The sequence below is a fragment of the Balearica regulorum genome, chromosome 5 (genome assembly GCF_011004875.1).
Source record: "Balearica regulorum gibbericeps isolate bBalReg1 chromosome 5, bBalReg1.pri, whole genome shotgun sequence".
Lineage (NCBI taxonomy): Eukaryota > Metazoa > Chordata > Aves > Gruiformes > Gruidae > Balearica > Balearica regulorum.
In genome coordinates, this window is record NC_046188.1 from 70,223,836 (window position 1) to 70,251,643 (window position 27,808).

The 27,808-nt window shown below is 39.0% G+C and overlaps 1 protein-coding gene across 2 annotated transcripts; it reads left to right on the plus strand.

Moving 5' to 3' along the window:
* Positions 1-102: 102 nt before the first annotated feature.
* Positions 103-27,343, plus strand: BUB1B (BUB1 mitotic checkpoint serine/threonine kinase B). Of its 2 annotated transcripts, none has more exons than XM_075755626.1 (24): positions 103-190; positions 889-1,051; positions 2,585-2,644; positions 2,890-3,034; positions 3,948-4,144; positions 4,247-4,425; positions 4,545-4,744; positions 6,742-6,836; positions 9,021-9,247; positions 9,536-9,648; positions 11,338-11,435; positions 11,729-11,781; positions 12,236-12,346; positions 12,582-12,666; positions 13,062-13,164; positions 14,365-14,651; positions 15,586-15,776; positions 17,844-17,990; positions 18,162-18,274; positions 18,561-18,722; positions 19,432-19,574; positions 21,087-21,258; positions 21,644-21,750; positions 25,853-27,343. In XM_075755626.1, the coding sequence occupies exons 2-24, from the start codon at positions 909-911 to the stop codon at positions 26,040-26,042; spliced, it is 3,321 nt and encodes a 1,106-aa protein (XP_075611741.1). In that variant the 5' UTR covers positions 103-190; positions 889-908; the 3' UTR covers positions 26,043-27,343. The 2 variants fall into 2 exon arrangements, with proteins under 2 accessions (XP_075611741.1, XP_075611742.1); XM_075755627.1 differs by lacking the exon at positions 103-190 and adding an exon at positions 370-490.
* The last annotated feature ends 465 nt before the right edge of the window (positions 27,344-27,808 follow it).

The following is a 27,808-nucleotide window of genomic DNA, read 5'->3' on the forward strand; positions in this document are numbered from 1 at the left end:
GCAGCGGTGCGGCCGGGCCGGCTGGGGGCGGAACCAACCCCCGCAGGGCGAGGCGAAGGGGCGGCCAATGGGGAGGCGGCTGGCGGGGGCCAATGGGGAGGCGGCTGGCGGCGGTTGGCGTTTGAATTTTGAAGGGGGCTGAGGCGGGGCTGCCGTTACGGCTCGTGCGGACCTGGGGCGGTTGCGCTCGGTGCGTGTGGTGGGGGGCTCTGGCGGCGGCGGCGGCGCGGGCTGAGGGGAGTTTTCCTCTTCCTTCTCCTTCTTTCCTCTTCCCTCCGGCCCGGAGAGCGTGGGGTTTCTTATCCCGGCGTGAGGGACGAGGAGCGGGGGGTGCGTGGGGACGAGCCGCCATTGTGGAGCCGGGGAGCCCCCTCGCTTGCACGCGGCGGGGCAGGGTCTCCCCGCACCCCTCGTTCCCTCCCGGCGTCGCCTCACCGCAGGGAGACGGGGGTCGAGATTCGCCTGTCCTACCAGCCCGCTACAACTACTCGTAGGTGAAGAGCCAGAGGGGCCTGATTCGGTTTACCGAGGTGCCGAGGCTCCCCTCGGCCGGAGTTCGCCGCTCGCCAGCCTCAGAGAGGGTGGTAATCTGGGGGGAAGAAGGGAGCACGCAGGTGGGGAGGGAAACACCTTAACCTTAGCAGCCTTTCCTGGTAGCATCACCAGCCAGAGATTCTTGATTGTAAAGAAGTGCTTAGCTCTTGTTTAACTTAAGTTCCACGGAGAGGAATTAATGCCCAATTCCCTCTAAAAGTTGGGGACCTAAATGGTAGTGCTTATGGCTACACAGTGTGTGGTGGATTGGCTACTGACAGCCAGATCTGTCAGGTTTCAGATTAACATCCTACCTAATGAATCAATTCCTTATTGTTTTTGTTGTTAACACAGAGTTTAAAGGAGAGGCTGTCATGTCACAGGACTGCAACGATGAGTGGGAGCTGAGCAAAGAGAATGTGCAGCCCCTCCGGCAGGGACGTGTCATGTCCACCTTGCAGGAAGCACTGGCTCAGCAGGAGACCTCCATCCACACTGCTGTTCAGCTCAAAAAACAGTGAGCAATGTTTTCACTTGTTCTTTCCCCTCATCTTCCTGCCCCCTCATTGGTTTTTCTATGTCTTATTTAACTGTACTAATCCCATAAGCATTAAAAAGAGCATAAAAGAACAGAAGTTTAGTAACTGGTGTCTGTGCTACTATCACACTTCAGGTATTTAGGGTCACTTGCTGCAGGTGCTGTACAGTATAGACTACTGCTTTTAGGTTTGCAATGCAGCATTTAAACAGCAAACACTAGGGAGGTTTGGTTGTGTTTTTAAACATACTCATTAAAAAAGATACATAAAAGTTACAAGGAGGACAGCTTTTTTTGTCTTTCTTGCAACAATGTGTTGAAGTAGGGTATATCTTAGGAGATAAATACTTTCTACTATCCTCATATAGGCAATATACAGGTGTCTCTGTATGTCTTTTCTGGATTGCAAAGACACCCAAGTGGGTCTGTCTTGCATACAGTATTCCACAGATCTAACTGTATGACTTCAAGGGGCATCTGGTGTCCCAATCCTATTCAGTTATATTTCTGTTGCCTGATACTCAAATTTGCATGCCCTGTGAAGGCCAAGTTGACTTTGTGAAGAGTCAGCATATTGTGTTTGTACTGTGTTGTCAGACTTTGAAGCACTGGTGCTTGTCATGCTGAACCATCTGGGTGATTTCATATGAGGTCAGCAGGGTCTATGAGCAGCTGCCCAGTACTTACAGAACCAGTGCTTATCAGCTGGATCTGGGTTTTTTCATGGAAATCCATGGAATTGAGGGTTTATCCAACTTGACTCATTATGTTTGTGAGGTGTTATGTTTGAACAGAGCTTTCCAAGAGCAAAGGACTGCCTGGGGAGCTCTACAGGATCTGGAGTTGGTGATCTTAAAGGTCTTTTCCAACCTGAATGCTTCTATAAGTTAGAGCCACTGCTAAACACAAGCTAATGTCTAACTCAGTCTGCAAGGTGGTTTTCTTGATGTGCTGCCTGAGGATGAAGTCATGTTGTAGGGATGAAAAATGAGACAAGATGATGACTGTCAGTGTGGCCACTTAGATGTGTCTTCACTGAGCTCTCTGGTGCAGTTCCGTAGTTGTCTGATCATCAGGCTTTTCTGTCATCCTGTGTGTGAATTCCAACCTCCTCCTATACTTAAATAAGGGACATTTCATGCAAAAACTTCCCAATATATCTGTCTGCAAATAACTCTTCATAACAGAACAAGCATTCTGTCAAGGGAGACCATATAAGCTTTGGGGTAGTAGAAAATCTTGGAAATATCCTTTGGAAAGATGCATATCTGTTCTTGTTAAATAATGATACCTTTCCCAGCGCTTTCATTTTGAAGAAGAGTGCAAAAGCTTATTTATTTGATTTTTCTGGTCTCAGTAAAATCTCAAGTCTAAATATATGTTAACTTAGCCTTTTTTTTATAGACGTACAAAATGGTGTGAGTGAGAGTGAAGGTCTTAGTTTACAGCATAGAAAACATCCTTACAGTTACACACATGTATTTATTGGATGGATAATGATTGTTTTTTTAGGGAGTTTGAATCAGAAATCCGATTTTACTCTGGAGATGATCCCCTGGATGTCTGGGACCGGTAAGTTTCCTTTTATTTCAGAAGAAAGAATAGAAAGGTCAGGTATCTTTGTAAAATCTTGGGAAAAATACTCTAATTTAATAAGAAACTCATTAAAAGATAAATTCTATAACAGTTTTTTTTTGAGTAATATGTTGTGTTTCTGTACTATGCCTATTTTTTTTTGTCAATCTCCTTATGTTGTACAGAAACAGAAGCCTTGTATCTTATTCAGAACTGACTTCCTATGAATGTTCCGTTTCCAGGTACATCAAGTGGACAGAGCAAACCTTCCCCCAAGGTGGAAAGGAGAGTAATCTTGCAGCAATATTGGAAAGGGCGGTGAAAGCACTCAATGAGCAGCAGCGATACTACAAAGATCCCCGCTATCTTAATCTCTGGCTTAAGTTTGTGAGTGTTTTGTGAATGCCTTGGGTGCTGCTTTTTCTTGGTTCTTCTCATGTCATTTACACACAGTTAAGCTGATTTTTGTAAAAACAGAGTCAAAGAATATGTTGTACAACTGGTGCAATATTAGAAGTATCTCTCTGCAAAGGTGTTACCTACTCTTGAATTCCACTTCTCATTTTTAATAGGGTCTTCAGACCTTTTTTAGGATCATCCAGTTCAGACAGCTACGAACTCCATAAGTTTTGTTTTGGAAAAGCTAATTTGAATGACTAGAGCTTGATTATTTATTTAAGGAGAAAAGAAAGTGATTAAAGATACACTTGAGGTGTTATATCTGTCCTACCGGTTATTTTAATTTCTAACTGCCTTGTATCCACATCCTGTGTTTAAGTAAAACCAAGCTGAATTTGGTCTGGTCTTGCCCTGTCTCTCCATTCATATAGTTTTTGTTGTTCTTGTTGTCTTAAGCAGCTTTTCTCCAGGTGTAGCTTCCTGAGCTGATTTACCAGTTCCAAAACTGATAGGAAATATGTTGTCTTTTATCTAAAGTTAAAATAACTATTGTCAGGAATACTAATATGACATAGTTCAATCACTGAATTATCTCAGATAAAAAAAAAAAAAAATCTAAGAAATGACTGACTTGAAATATGTAGGCTAGAATTAAGGGATTGGTAATAATATTGACAAATATATACATGCAGTCAGAGGTTTTTCTCATTCTGCTATTGAATTCCTTTCCTTTACATTGTGCACTGTGACATGATACAATTAATTGTATATCCTGGTCTTAGAACTGTTCCTGTAAGACTTGTATTGCAATCAATGGGATGCCTCATGCATCAAAACTCAGACATCAACTTGGAATCCTTTGTAGTCCAATGCAATTACTGAAATACTTTGGTTGTTTCAGGGGAATTGTTGCAACGAGCCCTTGGATCTGTACAGTTACCTACACAGCCAGGAAATTGGCACAACACTGGCACTACTCTACATCACATGGGCAGAAGTACTTGAGGCTAGAGGAAGTTTTAAGAAAGCAGATCTGATATTCCAGGAAGGTCTTCAGCGCAAGGCTGAGCCTTTGGACAAACTCCAATCCCATCACAGGTAAGCTTCCGGCTAAAGGGAAGAGTTTAGAGTAGTCTTATGTGCTTCAGTGGATATCTGCTACAGTGACACTTATGCTGACTTCTCCAATATTTTTCTCAGGCAGTTTCAGACCCGTGTTTCTCGGCAGACACTATTGGGGCTTGAGGAAACTCCTGACGAAAAAGATATTGATCTTCTGGGAGCTGCAGAACCTCAGAGAAGCTCATTGGCAGATCTAAAAGGCAGGGGGAAGAAAAAAGTGAGAGCCCCGATTAGTCGTGTAGGAGACGCACTTAAAGGTACATTCAGTTGCTGAAACCACGTATTATTGTTGCAAGAGTTACATCTTTTTGTTGTGGAATTTGCACTTGAGTGTGATAGTTTAAAGGTTAATTTGCATAAATGTTTTTGCTTGTAGCCACGAACCAAAGCAGAAGCTTCCAGACTCTAAATTCTCAGCAGCTTTCAAACAATCCGGGTTTTGCTGTCTTTGATGAAAATTCAGCCTCAGCTTCCGGACCTGAGATTCCTGTACTTACACCACAGCCGTGGACAGCACCTCCAGCTCCGAGGGCCAAGGAGAATGAACTCAGCGCAGGGCCTTGGAACTCTGGCAGGGTAAGGAGTCTCAAAATGGACTGGGAAAAAAGGAGAAGGCGTGTTATAAGCTGATCATGACTTCTGATCCCCGAGACAAATGTTGTAGTCTTTTTTCCCTTGCCTGGGGTTTGTGTCTATCTGTAACTACAGATCTTCCTAGTTTCTTTCTAAAGAGTCTCTGGCTATGTGTAACTTACTCAAGTTTAGCAAGCTGATCTTTCTAGAGTAAGTTTAAAAAACTCTAGAGAGTTCTTAAAATTTTAAGAAATTAAAATTTAATTTCTTAAATTTAAAAAAAAAAAAATCAAGAAATTATAATTCTTGCTAACCAGAGAAATTGGTTTGGACCAAATTGTTTAGAGGGCAGAAAAGGAATATAAGAGACGAAACCACTAGCCAAAGAAAGGGAGAGAAGCCAGGCATTAGTTAATTCTGTAAGAAAGAAGAGCAACTGTTAAATTGATAGCATACAGTACAACCTGAAGGAAGAACTTGTTGCCTGTCGTCTTATGAAAATAAGGCATGTACAGCATTCTGCAAGTCTGTTTTGAAGTGTCTGTGAGGAAAACAGAAGAGTGGAGATGAAAAGAATTGAAGAACTACTGTATCAATGGAATATTTATCCTGATAATATAGGGAAGCTTGCCAGTAGATGAAAAAAAGATGACAAAGTAGGTTCCAATGGTTTAAACTAATGCTGCAGACATGAAAAGAAGCAGCTGTGCTACAGGTGTTTAACCTGTTGTAGAGAAATGATCCAAGACATTATCTGAAGGAAATTAATCCTATAAAATCAAATTTGTTTCATAAGTCCTTAGATAACACCCGGTGTTACCCTCTTCTTTGTAGGTTAGAGAGGAGGACTAGAAAGTAATCAGATGATAAAAATATTTTAGACTTCTCAATATAGAAGTCCTTATGAGTGAAGCTTAGAAACAAAAACTAGGATGAGGGGAGGGAAATAAATGGGATGAAATTCATGGAAACTAGGAAGAATTACTGCCAGATATAAAGCTATTTAAGTGAGTGGAAAAGTTCAGTAAATCACAGGTTTAATTTAGCTGAGAAGAACAAGGTGGAAGAATTAATGTAAAACAAACAGTTGCCTTGCTTTGGGCTGCTTAATACATTCTGGTCCCCAACTGCTTCTGTATTCTTTTAATGTCTGTCCTGAGAGTTCCCCCTTTTGTGAAATTTGTTAGATTTAATTAAAAAAAGAGTAAAAATGCAACTAACAGAAGAGTTTGAGGATGTTTTATTCACCTTCAGCAAAGTGTGGTGCTCATTCTGGCTTGTATTACAGTGAAAGAATACTCTTTTGTGAACACTGACGTATTAAAACCTGCACAGAGGAAAAAGGCTTCTCTTTTATTGCTGGTGTGAGGATGGTTAAGTAAACAGTTCAAAAAATGGTAGAAAAGAGAAGTCAGTTTGTGAAATATCCCCACCATGTAACTTTTTCTGCTTAACAGTCATGGGGAATTTCAAGTAGACAGATAAAAATAGAATGTTGTCAGACTAAATTCCATCTGTGTTCTCTTAAATAATGGATCCCAGAAGCAGTTAAGGGATTTTTGTGGTGTTGGAATGGCCTGTGAGAGGAAAATTGAGAAGTCTGGAGGTTCTTGGTGGGCAGCAGAAGGAATACTATCATAGAATTGGGGCAGTCTTGGCTGAAAAATGAGGACTTTAGCATTTTTGGAAAACAAACAAGAGCAGCAACCAGAATACCCAGCTTGACCAGCATTCCCTCAGAATAACAGAAACTAGGTACTGATGAGGACATGCATGAGGAGTTTCAGGTGCTAGTGCTCAGCTGATGGTCTGTAACTGTTTATGTATAGGAATGGAATTAATTGTGTAAATTAATCTTGGAAAAGTATCAGGTTTAATTTTTTTACATAAGAAGAACTACAAATGAGCCAAACACTGGGAACAGGGAGAGTCAGAGTATAGAGGCAAGATAGTCTAAAAATGAATCTTTAAGCTCTTAACATTGACTTTTCCTTTCTCAGCGTCCTCGCAGCAGTGCAAATTCTGGTATAGAAGTGCCCTGCCCACTGCCCAGTTTCACCCCGTATGTGGAAGAGTCAGCTCAGCAACAAGTCATGTGAGTCTTCAGTTTGAAATGGGGATTGCATTTGAAGTTATCAAAGCTGCTTCATAAGATTCTGACTTGTTTTGCCAAGTAGTCAAACCTCTAGATCTAAAAGAACTTAAAAATCTGTCAACCTGGAAGCTCTTTGTGCTTTAGCTTGATGGCAGAGGCTTCAGTGGGGGATGCATACCAGGCATGGGAAGTATTTGACTATTGCTGCTCATTATGTGGGAGCCTATATCACATTTATATATGGTAATTAGCTTAATAGCTTAACTCAGTGTGTTTACACAAAAACAGTGTTACCTCTCTTAGGATGCTGTTTGCTATGAAAGCAACCCCAAATTGAGACAGGTTCATGGCTGTTTTCCTTTACCTTGGGAACTCTGTGCTCAATCTATCTGGAGTTTTATTCTGAAACAAGCTATCAAAGTTTCCATGACAACTGTGTTGCTTAGGTCACGGAGGAGTATGCTGTTTTGCCTGAAATTACCTTCCTGCTATTACAGTGCTCACTGAAATGCTGATAAATCCCAGGAGATGTGGTGGTTCTGTTTTGTTAGAGCAGAGGAAAATGCGTTATTTTGCAAAGCTGCTTACTATTCTTTTTCTGTGGCTAATGATGGCCATAGAATACATAGGCTGTTCCTAAGAGAGATGTGGAAAAGAATGTTTGATATTACAGCCATCTTCCTTGGCTCTGAATTGCATGTAATCAAAGAATGCTGAAAGGTGCCAACAGCATGAATTTTTCCTGTGCGTTTTGTGTGTTGCATGTGGACTGCAGAGTAGCTCTGACCAAGGACATAACATAATTTAGTTTAAGAATATATGAACAAAATAAGTTTCTGTCTAAGCCCATAAGACTTTCTTGCTCCTGCAAGTCAGTGATGCCATAGAATTAAATCTCCTAACATGCTGGTGTCTCAGATGAAGACTTAGTATTTACAGAAGGCAGCATTTTTTTATACTAGGGAAAAGGAAGGAGTGGGTGGGAACTGAACATCATGCTAAATTAGCCGCAAGCAACTTGAACAGAGAATTTTTGCGTAGTATTATACTATGTAGTTGAAAGTTAAAAAGCAGGTGGATTTTTTCTGCCTTTGAGTCCATTTCCTCATGATGCCATGGTTGTTAACCAAATAAATCTTGAAAGTGTTGTGTTGAAACTGTGTAAGCATGATACAAATCACGCCATCAGTTGTCATCTGGAGATGTGGGTAAAAGGACCCTGTAGGGATCTTGGTAATAAGCTCTCACCCTCTCAAAAAAGCTTTAAAGAAGCCCCAACCATTAGGAGCACCTTTTTTGCCTCAATCCCCCAAATAGTTTTAGGGTTTTCAGTCCATTCACGTGCAAAACAAAACAGATGTATTGGAACTGTGCACTGTGTTTTCTTTTGAACTAGCTATTTACCCAGACCACAGTTAACACATTTTATTTTTTAAGGTTGGTTTCAGATCATCTTTTATTGAGGTACAGATAATTGCTGGAGTCATGTGGATTACTGGTATCTGTAAAACTCCACAAATTCTGGTTCCTCTCTCCTGAAATTAGCGTGTGGCACGTTCAGAAAGCACTTAGCAGCAGTCAATTTCTTCACTTCGGACTCCTTTCACTGTACAGTGATGGGCTTTTGTTTGTTTGTTTTGTAACGGGGCACTTCATTTCTGACACTCAGCTTGCAAAACATTCTCCTTGAGTAAACTTCCCTTTTATTGCATCTTAAATCTTCCCTTTTCTTCTTAATCTAAAGGTGTAATCTAGTCCAAGATCTTCCATTTTTAAGTCCTGCTGATTCTTCCCCTCCCCTCTTTCCTCCCGGATAAACTCTTTTGTAAGATGATTATGGACTTGTCACCTGTGGTCACACAGATCGATGGAGCTAAAGTAAACATAGATCCTGCTCCTGAATGCGTAGCAATTCAGAGTACTGGAAGAATTTTATTTGCTGGACTGGACATTATTAACACTTTGTTTTGGTGGCTTGTTTTTTCTTTTTGATTACACAGATCTGAGTTGGTATGCTTGCCTCTTATGTGCTATCATTCCATTTTTCCTGTTTCTTTTTTCTATCAACAGAAGAGAATGTCTTTATTCTACAGTTAGATTCTGAAGTTAGCCATTTTCTCTCCTATGCTTGATTTTATGTGTTACAGTGAAGTACATCAAAGTAATAACTGCATGGTTTTTCAGGACTCCCTGCAAAATTGAACCCACCATAAACCGTGTTTTAAGTGCTCGCAAACCTGAGAAAGAGGAGGACCCGCTACAGCGAGTGCAAAATCATCAGCAGGATGCTCAAGAAAAGAAGGAGGTGGTGATGTACTGCAAAGATAAAGTTTATGCTGGAGTCGAAGAATTTTCTTTGGAAGAGATCCGAGCTGAAATCTACAGAAAGAAAGCAAAAAAGAAAACTGAAGGTATGCTTCAAAATGGGATGACATAAGACTTTCTGAGACAGAATCATAAAATTATACTTATTATTTACCAGCACACAGCTGTCTGTTATTGCAGCTGCTTTTCTTTTTCTACTGGAATAGTTATTTCACTGCTCTGAGGTATAGGGAAAGTAACCTATCTGACAAATTTACATATAAGCCGTGAAACAAGGAAAGACGACCAGAAGTTTTAGCCCCTTGAAAAATAATTTAGACTGTAGCCACAGATTGTGAAATATGCATTGTGCCATACAAGCTTTTCTTCCTTAGAGGAGATGCAGGCCATAGCACAGAAGAAGGAAGAAATACAAAGGAAAATTGAGGAGCTGGAGAAGAAATTAAAGAAGAAAGAAGATGACAAGCAGCAACAACCGCGTGAGCAGGTATTGTCCACCTTTAACCGTTCTTTTACAAATAGCTACTATTTTAAGTAAAAGTACCAAAGGAGGAACAATATCTAATATATTTCTCTTTGGCTAACACTTCTTAAACTTTTTTGAAAGGATGCTTCAGTCTATTGTACACATACATCACCAGTAAATAAATGCTCAGAGAAGTATTTCTTTTCTTTTCCCCAACTTGTCCCCAAGCCATATCCTTTCGCTATAGGAATGTAAATCAAAGACTTAAAGTTTTGTAGTGTTACTTTACAAGTATTATTAAGTTATTTAACAGACAAGATACCTTAGTGCTAAGGTAGAAACGTCTAACTTTTTTAAATAAAGTTATACCAAACCTTAAAAGTAAATTGATTTTTCTTAAGCTCTGTTCATGTGGGGTTTCCTCTTATATAGAGGATTTGTAATGCAAAAGAAGACAGGAGAAGCTGGAACTAGGGAAAGCGAAGGGTGGCAAAGTGGTGTGGGCTAACCCCGGTAGGCAACTAAGCACCACACACCTGCTTGCTCACTCCCCTTCAGTGGGACGGGGAGAGAATTGGGAGGGTAAAAGTGAGAAAACTCGTGGGTTGAGATAAGGACAGTTCAATAGGCAAACCAAAAGCTCTACACACAAGCAAAGCAAAACAAGAAATTCATTTACTACTTCCCATTGGCAGCCAGATGTTTAGCAGTTTCCAGGAAAGCAGGGCCTCATCATGCGTAATGGTTACTTGCTCTAATTCTGAGTGTTCCCCCCCTTCCTGCAGATTTTATTGCTGAGTATGACGCAGTATGGTATGGAATATCCTTTTGGTCAGTTGGCGTCAGCTATCCAAGCTGTGTCCCCCCTCAGTTTGTGTGCCCCCAGCCTACTCGCTGGTGGGGCAGCATCAAGAACAAAAGACCTTGATGCTGCATAAGCACTGTTCAGTAATAGCTAAAACACCAGTGTGTTATCAACATTGTTTTGGTCAAAAATCCAAAACATAGCACCATACCAGCTACTATGAAGAAAATTAACTCTATCCCAGCCAAGACCAGTACACAAAGCCATAGCTGATTCATCTCCAAGTTTTATAGACAGTAGTATGCTTTATTATGTATTAGATTATTTTTTTTCCTTCTCTATGCAGACTAATCTTGAGCAGAGTATCTTTCAAGCAAGTATACTTTGTTCTGTCATTGCTCGGTAGTGTTTAAACCCTAGTTTTCTTATAGGTTGCAAATAACAAGTAAAAGTTAATTATTTTAAAGCTTTTCTTTTCCTGACTTCATCAGTTGGGCTGATAAAGTATGTTTTCTCTCTCTCTCTTTCCACCCTCCTTCCCCATTTCTACAACACTGCCATAGTAGTAAATAGTTTAAATAATGAAATACAAAGTGGTGTAAATTTGATGTAAGCTGTGTAACTACGTACATACGTTTTTAATAGTTGCAGTATAACTAAAATCTCCTATGAAAGTTAGATATGGTTGCAAAGAGTAAAATTAAGCATTTTAACTACACTAAGCAATAAGAATGGACTTTTTTTCAGACAAGTTAGTTAAGTACAAATAAAAATGGCTAAAGACAACTATTAATCTATCAGAGACTGTAATGACCTACACAGGATTATCATAGTGTTCTTGGAACCTTGTTGCATGGCTTGTGACTCCATCACTGTAGAACCAAAATGCAGTTTTGTTTCCACAGCCAACAGAGGTAACAGAAGCTTCACCACCTTTGGCACTGCAAGGATTTACTTTTTCTAGTGCAACAGAAGTTGAAGGGAAACAGCCTCAATTGCAAAGGTAATACAGGCTCTTCTTTGCCAGCAATGAGAAAATTTGTGGGGATAATTAATTATGAGTACCATGGACCACTAACAGATTGCCTGTTTCCACAGGCAGAATGGCATATACCCTCACGCATCAGCCTGTATCCATGATCTATAATCTGTCTATATAGTTTTAATTATCTGTCTGAGGGATCTTAACTTCTTACAAGCAGTGTATGTCAGCTTGGCTTGCCATTTTTACAAAGTTTACTTAACTTTTGTGAAGGTGTGTAACATGTAAGAAACAAGTTTGTAACTCTCTCACAGTGAATTCCAGGTCTCTGAAGATACTCAGCTACATAAACGATCTTGTTCTGAGGGTAAGTATTTAAATTTTTTACCATTATGGAGAAGGTTGTGTTAAAGGGAAGTGTTCTTTTACATGGATAGCAAGACTGCAACAAACTAAAACCAAAAATCTAGTGGATTAGGAGAATGAAAATGAGAATGTGCTATAGTAGTGCCTTTAACCTTTACTCAGCAAAAGACCGAGCATCTGAGGTCTGAGAACTGTCACTATTTGAAAGGACTTTAAAGCAGAAGAGCTTTTTTCTTTTAATAGCTGAAGAGCTTTCTTCACACTTTCATATATGCAGACTTAACTAAAATCAGTAAAAGAGTTTAACACTAACATTTACTATCTTAAGTCCTTTTTCCTGAAAGGATTTGGTACAGGAATACAGTCAGAAATTATATATTCAGTTTTGTTGTTGGGAAGAGAGCATGCTGAAGAAATTTCCTTTGACCCAAATTGACTGCTGTTACTGTTGACAGAGGTTATCCAGTCTCTCGATGTATGCCCAGATACACAAAGGGGAAATGTGTTTTTAGACTCCGAGGATGAACAGGAGCAACAGAGAGATGAGGCCAGCCTTGGAAAAAAAGGTACAAATTATGAAGCATATTTGGAAAAGAGCAAGCTAGCTAAAAGGTGGTAAAAGGGTGGCTCATTAAAGAGAGAAAACCAAGCCTTTTTTAATAGGTTTCTTTAAGTGTCAGTTCTTTAATTTTTTTTGCTAGGACTGGTATTTTTAAGACTATTAAATGTTTTTAGTAGCATTGGATACACTGTTGTGGAAAAACTGTTGATATAATAGACCCTCTTGGTTTTTCTTTACAGATGTAGGTCTCCTTCCCCCACCAGGTCCTGCTACATTTTTCTCCATATTTGATGAATCCTCTACTTTGGCAAATCAGAATATAAGGTAGAATTATTCAAGACCTAAATTTCAGAGGGAGGGAAAACTGAAGGATCAAGCCACTTTCTGTAGCACCTGAAACACAGTACTGTTTCTTGTATGGGTGTGGAGTGGGGTTTTTTTGTTTATATTTGTATTTTTTGTTTTATTTGATTACTCTACTTGGGAAGTCAATGATGGGGAAATACACTCCTGGTGTTCCTCCTCAATCTAGAACTATTTAAGCTGTTAGACAGCTCTCCAGAACGAAGAACGTTTATATATATTGCAGTTTACTGGTAGTTCTGTAGTAGAAAGTGGTAGATTGAAATTGTCAGTAGACTTAAACTCTTGAGAGGAATCTCTGCTGAAGATTGGAAGCTACTCTAATACATATTTAATGGAATGTAACTTTATCTTAGTTGTTCTGCAGATCACACACAGAAAAGCGCCCGGCGCCCTCTTGCTGTTCGTAAACCTTCAGATTCTCTAACTGCAAAGGAAAACATACCACCAGAAGCCTGTGTAAGGAAGCAGTTTACCCCATAGCAGATTTCCTGTCAAGGATAAACCAACAGAGAATTGTCCTACTGTTGAACTGAGTGAGATTGGCTGGCCTGACCTGATGTGTGATAAGCCAGGATTCTAAACTTCTGTTTGGTGTGGCAATACTTGAATTGCGTGGTGTTAAGATTACATTGGAAATTTCATGTTTTTATTAGGCTTTAACGTGGGCAATGTGGAGATGATGGTAAGGAGTCTTCCAAATTTTAAGGAGCTGATTAGCGGCCAGGATTACTTATGCTGAAACTTTAAAAAGTTTGTGTGATAAAGAGTTGTACTCTTGAACGCTGCCTCCCGTTCCATCCACTTTCTTGCCACGCCTGCAGACGAGAATCTCGGCTCCTGTGTTCCTCACCTGAATTACTATACGCTTGACTCCCTTAAACCTTTGTATCTTGTTTCCTAAGCTACAGGTCTTTATGTGGCCATTTTGCAGATGTTTGTAAAGCTTTCAATAGAGGTGGTGGTTGCTGTGTCGTTAAAGGACTTAGTTACTGCACGCTGCAATAGACCTTTAGACTAGTTGAGTGAGAGGACTTTATTCTGAGCTGAGAAGGATTTTATGTACAGCTATGATATGAAATGCTTAGCAGGGTTAAGTAATTAATGGTTCATGGCAGCTATCCTTTCTAGTGGGAAGAATATATGCAAATATATTACAATTGAGGTTCAACTACTCAATTTGAATGAGCAATATAAGTGAGTAGAAAACTGTCAGATTCACGTTGGAAGGTGGTGGGGTGGAAGACAGGGAAAAGAAAAATGTTCTTCATACTGATAAGGTGAGGGATAATTGTGGGACTAGCATGACTAAATGAAAGTGTCACCTGGAACATAAAAGGGATCAAGATAGTGGAGAAATAACACTATGCATGGGAGGTAATTATTCCAGTTTAAAAATTCAATGAGCAAATTTTATCATTGTACTTATAGATAAACCAAAAAAAGGTAAAAACTTAGTGTGACATAATTAGCAAATGTCACAGGCAATTACTATGCATGTGTGTTGTTCCTGGAAGGAAGTTAATTTTGAAGCACATCTTGACAGAACTTTTGAATTTCCCAACTGGCAGGAGGGGTAGAGAGCAGATTTTAAAGAAATAAAAGCCAGTAGATTTTATGTCAAATTTTTTTTTAATTGTCTTCTCCTACTTTTTTCAGGATGAGCTGAATGGAATTGAACCTTTGACTGAAGATGCAATTGTGACAGGCTCCTACAAGAACAAAACCCTTTGTGCCAACCCAGAAGACACGTGTGACTTTGTTAGGGCTGCCCATCTGGCCTCAACGCCCTTTCATGGGGTAGTAGCTCAGAGAGTCCCAGCTCCCGTTTTTTCACAGAGTGGCCTGAAGGAAGACTGTCCAGAATCGAAGAGTGCACCTCTGAATCAGGAAACGCTGGTTTGTGAGGGAGCGTACAATGAAGCTCTCTGTGTAAATAAACTGAGGTAATTAACAGCAAAGCATTTTAAGCCCCTTTTGCTGTGTGTCTTTGGTTGTGGTTTTACTATTCTGTTTCTTCAGAAACAATTTTCTGAAGGGGTCAGAATATACTAAAGACGGCCATTTCTCTAGCTCAGGGTCCATTCTGCCTTGAGCAGATTTAAGAGGTAATAGCAAGCCCACTTGCTTTTCAGGATTACTGCTGCAGGATTTAACTCTGTGCTTTTTCTACCAAATAACTTGCAAAGAAATTCATAAGCACAGTCTGTCTTTATAACCAGAGATTAAAAGTAGAATCATCGGTTCCTTTTACGCTCGTATGCTTCTGCAGTTATTTTAGTATATAAAATATATTTGGTGATTATGGCTTAGATTTCCTCTACAGAGGAGAAAAGCTAGAGAGAAGAAAAATAACTGGCAAACAACCTCCTGGTTTTTATCATAAAGAAAAAAGCATCTGTTATATGGGGCTTTCTTAATTTAGAACAGAGTTTGATTTGCTAGCTGTTAGTATATAACATGTATACCATGCTGAAGGTGTTTGTTTACTTGCAAAGTCCCTGGGAAACCGTGCTGATTATAATTAGGAAGAGCAAGAGTTATTTCCCACCCAACCCTCCACTGCTTTAAAAGCACTGTGGGTCTGCATTTTGGTAGGTAGGGGAGTAATAGACATTCAGTATGTCTTCTGTTGTAGCAGTCATATTTAATGGAAGAGAAGATAAAATTCATCTGCAGACTAAGATTCTGAGTCTAAACAATCATTGAAGCTAAAATGAAGCTCTGACATAACTATTGGTTTTGCACTAGGGATGGGAAAGGACTACTTTATGTTAAAGTAGTCTGGGAGTGCACAGTATCCTTTCATAGTCACTAGGCTGGCATTGTCTAGACACTGTATCTTCTGAAAGTCTGAATCCTTGATGACTTTATTTACAGCCCGATCATGGAAGCAAGCCTGGAAGATACTCGCTCGTCAGGTTCTTCTGTCTCCTCAGGATCTTCTCTTTCCTCTGTTACACAAATATCTACTATTAAATACCTGCATATCCCTGAGAAACTGGAACTTGCTCAGAGCTTGCCTGCTGAAACGGTTACTGATGCTGGAGGTATCAGTGAAAACATATCTGGTTAGTACTAAACTGAGTTTCACTCACAACAAATAACTTGTAGCTGACACTAAACTGTGGTGCTTTCCTGTGTTTCCTATATTCTGCTCTGCTTTCTGTGTATTTCCCGTTGTTTTGACTTGTGACTAAACTTGTGTCACCCTTGTCAGGAGTTGTGGTGAGGTATACAGTATGGCATACTTGTCAGCATCCAAAAGACATAAATATTAAGGCGATGGAGAAGTTATTTAAGGTAATAAAGCAGGGAATATGTAGGAGTAATGAGGTCAAATTCTGAAATGAAAAATTCTGTGGATGGTAGTGGGAACTTCTAAGACAGTTTTGTTTTGTTTCTTCTTGATTTTTTTTTTCTCTCTGTAATCATACTCTGTGTTTTCCTTAGGTGCTGAATATGAATTTTAAATCTTATGAAAGCTGCATAATTTTGGTTTTAAATTTGCACTCTTAACTTTGCTGGAAACCATTGTGCTGCTTCACAGTATGTTTCTTTTTCTACTGAAGGCAAACAATACTGTTCCTTAAATAGTTTATTTTTTTTCTTCTAGCCGAAGACCTTTGTTCCCGTTATAAATTTTTATATTACGGTTAAGACAGGAATAGTCACAAAAAGCCTTCAAAATCTGGCCTGTAGAATTAGGTTTGTGTTGAATGATGGTTTTCAAGGTGCTTAAGCTGTTTTAACTCCTTTGATTTTAGTTTATGATACATTAATTAGAATTGTGTATCTGAAAATTCTCTGTGTATCTACTTTAGAGATACACTGTTATTGTGTGTCTGCAGACTATTTTATGATGAAGCATGCTCTGGGCCTGCATGAAAACACAATTGGGAGAAGAGTGTTGTCACTGAAATAGCTGAAATATTTTGGATAGATCTTACACTCATTTTTTTATTGTATGTGCTACTCTTTAGAGCAAGATGCAGAATCCTTACAGGTTCTTTTCAGCAAAAGAAGGCATTTGTTCAGAAGTTTTAATGGTCCTTTCTTAAGCTTCTGATCATTCCCATTGCATTTTTTTCTTGCTTTCTGTACATCTCCCTAGAACTGCAGTTTTCAACCTGGATGTAGTAATTCTACTGAGGACTCCTTAATGGTGCATAGAGCAGAAAAATTCAGATGTCTCAGTTTACTCCTGTAAAATATGCCATTAAATGTCATAGGTTTGTAATGGTAAAATACTGGAATGCCTGTTCTGCCTTCAACCTACAAAGTTTCCTGGATCTGCTTTCACAGAATTACTTCCTGACCAATATCTTACTGCAATGCTTTTCAAATAAATATAACAGTAGGTAATGATACTCTGATTCATACCGTTGTACTGTGAAAGCTTAAAATGTTGTCACCCATTACTAGTCATCTTTGGGAGCCATCTAGTTCTGCTGTGTTTTACTCTGCCTGATCATTTGAGATCAACACTTTTCAGGCTACCTTGGTTTCGTACAGATGAGCTCATCTATTGAATGAGTTTTCTCTCTGTCCTGTTATGTAGGAAAATAAACCCAGACCTACATATAATTATATTGTGTGTCTTCAAGGAAATACAAGTCGTTAAATTCTTAATATTGTAGTGAGCAGCAGAGCTGGAGTCCAACTTTGTTTTTCTTTTCTTAGATAAAACTCCTGCTGTATTCAAAGGAATAAATTTCAATAAAACCCTTCATTTAAAAATCGCAAACTGGTTGCTTAATCTGGTCATATATTTTTAAAAAAAGTGTTAATTTGCAAAATAAGTTTGAATTCTGCTGGGACTGAGCAGACATGCCTAACCTAATTCAGAGCTTTGTCTCTTGTGAAAGATACATTTTACATGATGCTACAGTAGAATCATTGAGACGTCATGATGAGAGAATCTGTGAGGGTAGTTTCAAAGATGAGTGTTATGTTCAGTTCACAGAACAAGAAACTATTTGAAAGAGATTAATGGACTTGCGGAAAGGTGATGCACTAAATCAGTATGTACATAGAAGGCTTCCAATATCCAGGTTGTTTTTTCTTGACAGGTACAATCAAGTCACAGACTCAAGACCTAGTTTCAGCTCATCCGTTTCTATTACTTGTCTTCCTAGGTGATGATGTAACTCAGCTCTTGTGGAGCGCTGAACAGCGTAAAAAGCTTTTAGATCCTATGCCAGAATCACTGACTGCCTCTCCAGATTTTCATTTGGAGTCTGGCGCTCTGCCTGTGATGGAGCTTGAGAAAGACGTTGAGCTAGGTAGGTATGCCAGATACTCTGCTGTGTAAGAGGTCTATTTATGTTCTAATTGGTTTGAAATATGCTTAATATTCACCCTCACTAGTTTTGTGGTGTAGATGGGGAATAACTCAAATAGCCTGGGTACGTAGCTTTGCTGTGACACCTCATGAATGTAAACTTTCATAACAGGAAATGAGACTTACTGTATCAAATGGGAATATTGGACCAATGAAGAATACAAGATGTTTTTTGCCATTCCAGCTAACTTTCCCCAGTTGGATGCAAAGGGATTTGCAGTAAAGGTAACACACATGATAGTTATTATACAAGAAGTGTGAAATGTTAAAATCTCCTCAGCCAATATAAAGTAAAATGTAGTAAGTTTGGTTTTAATTTCTGAATTCTGTGCATGAAGTTTGCTACTTCAAGTCCTCTTTCTAACTGTTGATTAGAGTAAAAGTTTCTGACTGTGGAAAATGTCTTCCTTGGTAAAGTGGGGAGGAAAAAAAAAGGAGGAGAATAATATGAAGATAAGCAATTTTAGCTTTATTCCAAAAATAAATGTTCTTCTTATGTACCTTTTTGTAGGTGTATTCTCAGCCTGTGCCTTGGGATTTTTATATCACACTTCAGTTACAGGAGCGTTTGAATACTGATTTTGACCAAAGCTTCAGTGAGAATTGCAGCTGTTACTTGTATCAAGATGGCTGTGCTATTTTGCACAGGGATATAAATCGCTTCACGCTTGGGGTCAGTACAAATAAACTGTGTACAATTGTAGAAGACATGAACTCTTGCATGGGTACCATTAGTGAGTTTTGCTTGTCATTATGCTCATTGCTGAAGACAGCTTCACATGTTTAATCCTGCAACCTAGATTCTATGTTTTTTGTTTTATCCATACAAATTAGGACTGTCCATTAGAGGTGGTTTCTCATTCATAGATCATGTGCTTCTCAGACAAACTTGAACCAATTTTTCACATTTTCTTTATTCATGAGTGATAAATGACCTGAGCCAAGAACCACATGTTACTCCACAACAAGGTTTGCATCTAAAACTCTTGTTTAACTTGGCATCTTTCAATGAGTTCCAGTCTTCCAGTCTGCTATAGCAAGGTCATGGCATTTAGTGTCTTGCTGAAGGATTTATATATTAAAGTCTTGTAAGTGCATTTTGAATCGTTACCTATAAATATGATACAAATTAAATAGTTTTTTCAGTCTTCGGTTTCTTCCTCCTGATCTTCTGTTCACTTCTGAATAATAGTGTTTCCTAAGAGCTCATGGTTCTTTTAATTCTGGCTGGGCTGATCATGGACAAAATCTGATTATATTTGAACTGAGGGTAGGACTGTTATCTCTGTACAGACAAGTAGGGGAAAAAAGGTGAGCTATAAATATTTCACTTAATCTACAGTATAATGGCGTATAGATACATGTTTATTTCCTGTTCTCAGGATGTTATTCGTGGCTGTAAGTCCATCACGGAGGAAGTTATCCTACTGGTTGTTTATAATCTTCTGGGTGTGGTAGAGAAGCTCCACAAAGCAGAGATTGTCCATGGAGATCTGAGTCCAGAGGTGTTCTTTCTGGGAGACAGGTTTGTCTCTTTGTACGAATATGAGAGGATGTATAATACTCAGTCTCAGCTACAGTCTTGTGCTTTTGTAATTTCTCATCTTTAGCTGGGATACCGATATTGCGGTCCAGTTTATTTAGGCTACAGTGTATTCTGAAAATAGTGAAAACACTTCAGGAATAAACCTTTCTTTTGTTTATTTCTATAGAAATAGTATACAACGATGTTGTAAAACTTTGCAGAAACATTTTGTTTAGTATATTGCTTGTGTTGTCAAGTTTCTACTTTACCAATGTACTGGACAGCTAACTGAGTATTGGTAACTAACTTGCCTTCTGGTTGTGCGTATCTGAAAACCAGGAAATTAGAAGACAAAGGGCAAGTGGAACTGGAATATGCAGACATTCTCTTAAACAGATTGCACAGCTTCTGCTACAGGCCAGCTTGTAACTTGATGCACATATCTAGTTTTCTTCTTTAAGCTCTTTCCCATATTATGTTAACAAAGTCACATTTCCCTTGAAATGTGATCTGTGAACTAAGCGTGGGAAGATAGTAACTTTGGAATGTCTAATGATTCACATTTAATTCCACTAGAAGAAATTCGGTGAGGCTGTTATCAGTCTTCACTGATATGTTAAAAATAGCTATTAACTTTAAATGTATTTTCAACCTACACTCATCTAACATGCACACCCTCCCAATATATTTTATTATAATTTACTTAGAATTATTTTATTTATAGACTTTATTTATAAATTACATACATGTACTACTGAATAGTTTCTTCACACACCCCAATAGATTGTCTTGCACATCCCTTAGGGTGCATGCATCTCGTTTTGGAAGTCAGTGATCTAACAGTGGCTTGATGACTTGGATATCTCCTGCTGGATTTCTCTGTGGCGAATACAAACCTAACCAAACTGCCAAAAAGTTAGGATAATGGTGGAATTTTTTTAGTTAGCAAAAACTATCCTAGGACAAGTACATAGTATGAATTACAAAATATGCCTATAACATAAATGTAAAAAAGAAGAATAGTAGTGAGAAGTGTGATCTGTTTATATTGTTGGCCTGGCAGTAGAGAGTCATCCATACAGATACTCCTAACTGCCCTTTCTGTTTGTCTTCCCTAGTGTGTAGACTAGGAAAGACTTTTAAAAATATTATGAGGCTTAATTCTTTCTTGTATAAAGTATTCTGAGATCTTGAAGGAGAGGGAGAAGTGCTAAACGTTACGCTATTTTCCCATTCTACCAACTGTGTTTCGGATAAGTGTGACAAATATCAAGACAGCGTCATCGTTAACTCTGTGGTGTTTCTCATGGCTTACTCTGGAGAAACCAGTATCATCTCTAAGCTTCAGGTGGCCAGCTGGTTTCCCATCCAGGGGATGTCCTTTCAGCAGTAGTTCTTAAGCTAACCATCAGAGGGGAGCATTGACATAGCTAAGGCTTACCTTCACTGTTAAATTACATTTTAAAAAAGTTTTTTGCATTGTCTCATGGTTCATTTGCTTCCTCTGCTCAGGATCTGCGATCCATTTGCTAATGATGAGATGACAAGAGCTCTGAAGATAGTGGATTTCTCTCACAGTCTAGATTTGAGATTACAGTCTCGAGTAAGTTTGCCCAACAGCTTTCCAGTATCTCAGACCCCTCATGGACAACAGCTTCTGGCAAAAAGTTCTCTTCCTTATCAGGTGAGTATCTATTTAGCAAGACGTCTTAGTTTCTGTGTTTCCTTTACAAAATCTCCATTTTCTTAAGTTATATTTTGCAAACTCTGTGGAAAACTCTGATCAATAAATACCATATAAAGAGAATTTATCACCTGATTAAATCTTTGGCATTAAGTGAAGGGACTAGCAGCACTATTGAGTACCTGTGACTACTGTACTTATTTAGGAACCTACAATAAGACCAGAATTTTACTTTTTGAAGTTTTCTTGCTTAGCAGGTCTCTGGAGGATTCTGATTCAAAGGCCAGTTCAGACTTAAATGTGTAAAAGCACCTATAGTAGAAATCTGTAGTGGATTGCAGAGATTGACAGAAGTTGAACTTTCTTGTGTTTGTTGTGATTGCAGGTAGACTTGGTTGGCATTGCAGATATAGTCCATTTGATGCTGTTTGGGGATCATGTCCAGGTCTATCAAGAGAATTCCATCTGGAAAATCAGCCAAAACGTATCAAAGTAAGTCCTTTTGCAGAGGAGGCTGCTGGGAAAGAACAGACTTCTAACTTCCTTCACTTTTTTACAATGGCACCACCTTCAAAGCTTAGAACACAGAACTTAGTGGTGTTGCCAAAAGCATTTGTTCTGTGGGAATTTAAATTTTGAAGCTACTAGACTTGTTCATTGTATAGGAGTCTTAGTGCTGTGTAGGAGACAATTTTAAGCTCAATACAAGCCTAGCAGTCCAGTTAGGATTATTTTGCTTTTCCTGTCCTTTCAGACCAGACTATTTTAGTCTCTTCATTTGATAGACTAAGCTTGGAGAAGTTTATAAGCAGGCGGGTGGTGAGGAGGAAAATTACGTGAGCTTGTTGCTTTAGAAATTAAGATTATTTGGGTTTTCTGCCTCTTTCATTCTAGGCTCTGTTGAAAGGCTACTAAGATGCTTATATCAGGGTTCTGTCTGTAACAGTTGCAGAAGCAGTATACATGCACAAGAAGGAAAATAATTTAAAATTATAATTTAAGATGCATCTGCAAGCAGCTTCTTTTTGGAAGCTGCTGTTTGTCCTCAGGTATTAATTTCTACTGCTCTCTTTTAGCCACGTGTTTTGGCTATAAGACTACTCTGCTTTCATCTACCCTTTGTTTGTTCTTAGACTAACCGCTTGTTCACTTTGTTAGTCACATCCTGCAGAATTTTATGCCTTATCATTTCATAAGGATTTACCAGAGCGCTCTGCTCATGACAGAAATTACTTGACACTGCATTCAGGATTGTGGTATATTAGCTACACTCATTGTGTGGGTATCCTTCTGTAACTATTGCTTTAAGAAAACCTACTACCAGTGTGGGAGTTGTCCAGTTCCCTAGCAACCTGCATTACTTATACCTCCTAGTTTGTTGTATTCAACCACTGGAAAAAAATCTCATCTTAAAGTGTGTACAGGGGAAAAATGCTTTTTTCTTTACTGGACGTGTATCTTTTTCTACTAGTGATACCAGTAGTTACCATGCTACTATGCATGCCATAGTGTACCCCACAGCTCTTGTTTTTAATTTAGAGGCTCAACTTGCAAGACTGGGCTGTGAAGAACAGAATCACCAAGGGTGATTGTTGTCTGAAGAGATGAATATCAATGATGCATAGGTTGGCAGTAAACACATATCTTATACCACCTTTGTTTCAGAAATACTAAAAAAAATAGGCAACTCAGTCATTGGTGGAGACTGGCTTTTTCTCTCTGCTGACAGATACTCTAACATTACATCTGAACCTGCTCTGAAATAAAGTAAATCTGACCTGCTCTGAAAAAAAGGAATCGTGTATATTAATTTCTTTCAGACCATGATCTGTTTTTTACAAAATTCTGTTGGGATAGAGAGACAGATTTTTGATAAGTGTTTCCTTTTAATTTTTTTAATTATTTAACTTTTTAATTCTACAAGAGATTGAATTGAGCTGCTGCAGATAAAGCCACACAAGGCCTGAGTTGAGAAGGTAGGGACAGGGTGTTGGGGACCTCATGAGGATGTGGGTATGGGAAAACCAGCAATAACTGTCTGGATAACTGGAGCAGGAGGAGCTGAGCAGCAGGTCTGAATTTGGAAGGATAGGGCTGGCTCTTAGAGGAGTTCGGAGGGGAGGGGTCAATTGGAAAGGAATTTCAATCAAAGCCAGGGACTTTGGATTGAAAGAATTAGGATTCTGGGTAGAGGTAGAACTTGGAGGGAGACTTGAATAGAAGGGGAGTGAGAGCTGTGAAGGGCTAGAGGAGACTGAGGAGGCAGAAGTTAAAGCCTGGATACGAGTTCTGCGTAGCTGGAACTGGCTCATTGCTTGCTTGGGTACATCAGTTTATAACTGCTGTGGAGTTGGGAGCACAAATAAAGAATTTCCATTTTCCATCCTGTCTTTACTTTGCTTCTGAAAGTGTGATAGACTTCTTATTCATCTTCTATACTTATTTTTCAATATCAAGAATTCAAAGCAATGTTTGTATAAGTGCTTTAGTTACATGTTATACTGAAATCTTATATCAACAGTGTAAACAGGGCATTTCGTTATGTATGAATAAGAAATCTGCATAGAATCTTTTTTTTTTTCCATTCACATGTAGATCTTTTAGTGTCTGGCTCTTATTAATTGATGATATTTCTTCCAGTCCATTTGAAGCTTTCAATAAATTCTCAAGTAATCTCTGACAAGCAAGTCTACTGCTGCAGGGAATCTTCAGATTCCCTATCAGAAGGGGCCACACAATTAAGCGCTTCCCTATGTGAAGAGTCAGCTGATGGATATTCATCTTGCACTTTATCCTTTGAATACAGCCACGCATGGCCCTGACACTTGCAACACCCAGGATTCTTTTTCCTGTTGCTTTTAGTAATTTTACTTTTCTTTTATAAGGATCATGTTACTTCTGTCCTTTCTGCTAAAAGTCCTATAAGTCACTTGGAACGTGGGGTTTTTTGATTGTTTGTTTCTTTGGGGGTTGGCTTGAGTTTGGGGTTTTTCTGGAGGGTTCTATTGACAGGATAACCTTCCTCAGAGAATATTCTGAGAATTTAGGCAGTAAGAAATAAAAGAAGATTTCTCACTGGAAGGCTGACTGGTATTAAAAGCAAAGAAAACCATGATCTCCTTGTCTTAGGAAATCCTTTTTAAAAGAACTGAATTATTTCTGAGTATTAAACAAATTTAAAGATAGTAGAATGACTGGTAGAGCCACTAATTTTACTACCAGTTCAACAAAATACCAAAGCAGCGGGGACTTGCAAGGCAAAGCACAAAATTGTTGTCCTAAGGCCAACAGCGTTCAATAAAGCAGAACCCACTTAAAAGGTGACAAAATGAATGCAAAACACTTAAACGTTGTAGTAAAGACTTCTGCAAAGGTAGAATGTGAATTCTGATCAAGTTTCTTTTTTCATCTTTGAGCATTGCTATCAAGTTGACAGCCTGTTTTACAGGGAAGGGGGTTTTAGCATGTTACCATTATTAAATAATGGATTTGGAGATTTTTCAGTTCCAGGAGAGTTTATAGTCTTTCTATTTTCACTACACTATTTTAGGAAACTTCACCTGTGCAGGCTTATGTGAGGTAGTATACAGAAGCTGTGTTTGAATTTTTAGGACTATTTTTGTTGTTCATAACTCCTTAGACATCCTTACCAACATGTAACCTCCTCTGCTATGCCTCTTACTTGTCGAAGTCCATGAAGAAAATGGCCTCAAATCTTGCACGTTTTTTCTGCTAGGTTCTGTATGACTTCATTATTTTAGAAAAGAGTGTAATAGTACAGACCAGATTCCTTCTGAGACTGTGGCTGCTGCTCTTTTGTGAGTCACTTACATAAAGCAGAGGCAGATAATTTGTTCAAAAGCCAATGTAACTCCTAGCTTGAAGGAGAAAAGTGCTTCAGTAGTCAGAAGCAGTGCAGTCTATGGACTTCAGTGCAAGACTGAAGAACAAAGGGTTAGCTCTGGTATCAGTTTTCTGAGACTTTAATGAGTCATTTAACCTTTTTTATTCATGTTGTGTGGGCATATCTGTGAGAGAGGGGATTTATTACTATTAATTGTCTTTGAAATGTTAGCTACATGAGAACTCTGGCAGATGGAAGGCCTGGAAAAAAGAAAGTAAAACTTTTTTTTTATATTTCTCTTGCAGCTTTCCTTTAATATTGACCTGTGAACTTAACTTGCAGATGGGGGAATAAGACTTACCTCTACCCCTTACTCATGAAAGTAATCTGCCAACTTTGTTGGTTCAAAGAATGCTCTTGATAATTCCTTTAACTGAAAATTGCTGTGGTTCAGTGTGAATGGTGATAGTGGCCAGATACACTAGAAGAGGTAACACTGAATTTAGTGGTTCCAATAGATCATGGAACAGCCTGTCTAGTTACTATCCAGAAGGCTGCTGGAGAAAGAGAAAGGGACCCACATGTATAAACTTAATACATTCCTAGTTTTCTTTTACATTTACTCATGTGAGTGAAACTGATTTCAGAATTGGTTTTCCCAGGGCATTTAGTGCTCAATGTAAATGGCAATCTTGACAGACATGTTGTGTGTGCACACTGTTTCACTGAAAACTGCTCTGTTTGTTTTAGGACTGTTGACAGTGATTTCTGGAGTAAACTTTTTGGGAGAATTCTGAATGCAGATGGTAAGTCCACAGTGCCTCTGCTGAGGGAGTTGAGAGAGGAAATAAGTGACATGTTTGACAGCTGTTTCCAAGAACGTCTTTGTGAATCCTTAGCTGCAATGGGAGAAACTTTCCTCTTGGAGAACTTTCTGTGATTGCATAGAGGACAAATGCATTCTGTATTATAGAGAGGAATTTGTTGTTAACTTCTTATTTATTTTTTTTTCCAAATGTAAGCATGAGCAGTGATTGTAGTTGTTTCTGCAATATTTCACGTGGACTTGCTAAAGAATGTTGTTGCATCAGTTCATAGGTAACCTCCTAAGCCTGCTATGTGAGCTAGTCTGTGTCTGAGCAGTTTGCCAGAGAAAATTGTCATAACTGCCCCTTTTTGTGTAGCTCCTTAAAAATGTATTTAATACCTAGTTCACACTGCAGTCTCTGAAGCATCCTTGTCCTATGTTTAGTTGGTCTTTTAACCAGTGTTTCATCAATAAAGTTGTATTTTGATAGCAACTCTGCCATATTGAACACTACTGTCAGATGGTTTCAAAAGACTTGATTTAGCATCCACACTGGAGTGCTTCTGCCTGACTGGGAACTGTTTGTGGCTGCTAGATACAAAAGCCCCTCATTTGGTGGCAGCTTTCACAACCACACAGGACTGCCTGGACACTTGAACACAACTTGAATTATTCTACTTGCAATGGGCTCTCATGGATGATTGTTGTAAGAAAATGTAGATAGAGTTGTGAGTGAAAAAGATGCATACTTGTATTTTTGCTTCTCAACGTAAGTGTTTACTTTTGCAAGCGCTGGAGTTACTGACTGGATTGAGCATCTTTCAGAAATCTCACTGAAGTCTAAATTTGCCGTATGTGCTGAAGTGCTTGCAGGTTTTTGTGGATAGATATTTGTGTTAACCTTTTATGGTACTGTATTATTGAAACCAATGTAAAGGCTTGTATTCGTTTTATTCAAGAGAACAGAATTTACAGGATCTGGACCCAAGATGCCACATACCTTAAGTGTAGAAGAACTCAGACTTAAGTTTTATCATATCTAGAAAATTACTGAAACTCCCCTCCTTCCCAATATTGTAAAATAAGAAACATTTAGCAATGGCATTACAGACTTGTCCATAAGAAATGAGCAAAATAACAAAGAGGAACTGGCAGCTATAAAATGAAAGAGCAACTATCTCTGCTGCTGCTTGTTCCACGTTCTGCTCTGCTGGATCTCTGCTTTTCTTCTATACAGGCTAGTCTCTGCCTGCCCTCTCCTGTGAGTTGACTGCACCAATATGTAATAGGAGCTCAGGGAGGTCTTTCAGACATCCCTGTTGTCTCTCTGTTCAAGTTTTGTTCTCCAAGCAACTGGGTGCAATCATGATCCATTACATTCCTTGGGCTTTCTTTCATGCACTCTTATTCACGCAATAAACTAATTAAAATTTGCAATAGCTCAGATTCCATCACCCTATTTTGTAGTGATAACCTCACTAGGACTTCTAGGCCTGGGCATCAGACAGAATTTCACCCTACCCCCTTCTTGTCATCTTGGCCTCTGCAGGTGCCTCTTTTCCTCTGAAGGGATTAGGGAAATTTGATCTCCAAGCATCCTGTGAACAAGACTGGTCTCTCTCCCATTTTGTGACTGGTCTATTACAGTCCTGGCCTGTGAGGTCTCAGAGCGCATCTGTCTTTTACACAATGATTCAAAAAGGGATGCTTAGGAAAAACTTGCCTAAGGTTGTGGAGGCAGGACGCTTCCTTTGGAAGAAAACCAAAACCCACAACATGGTTTCGTGCCTGCTAATGTGTGCTTAATAACAGGGTAAATAGGTTTGATCATGTTTAGTTACCAGAAAGTAATACCATTGGCATCTGGCAAGGAAGGTGCCAGCTTGACTAACGCTTCC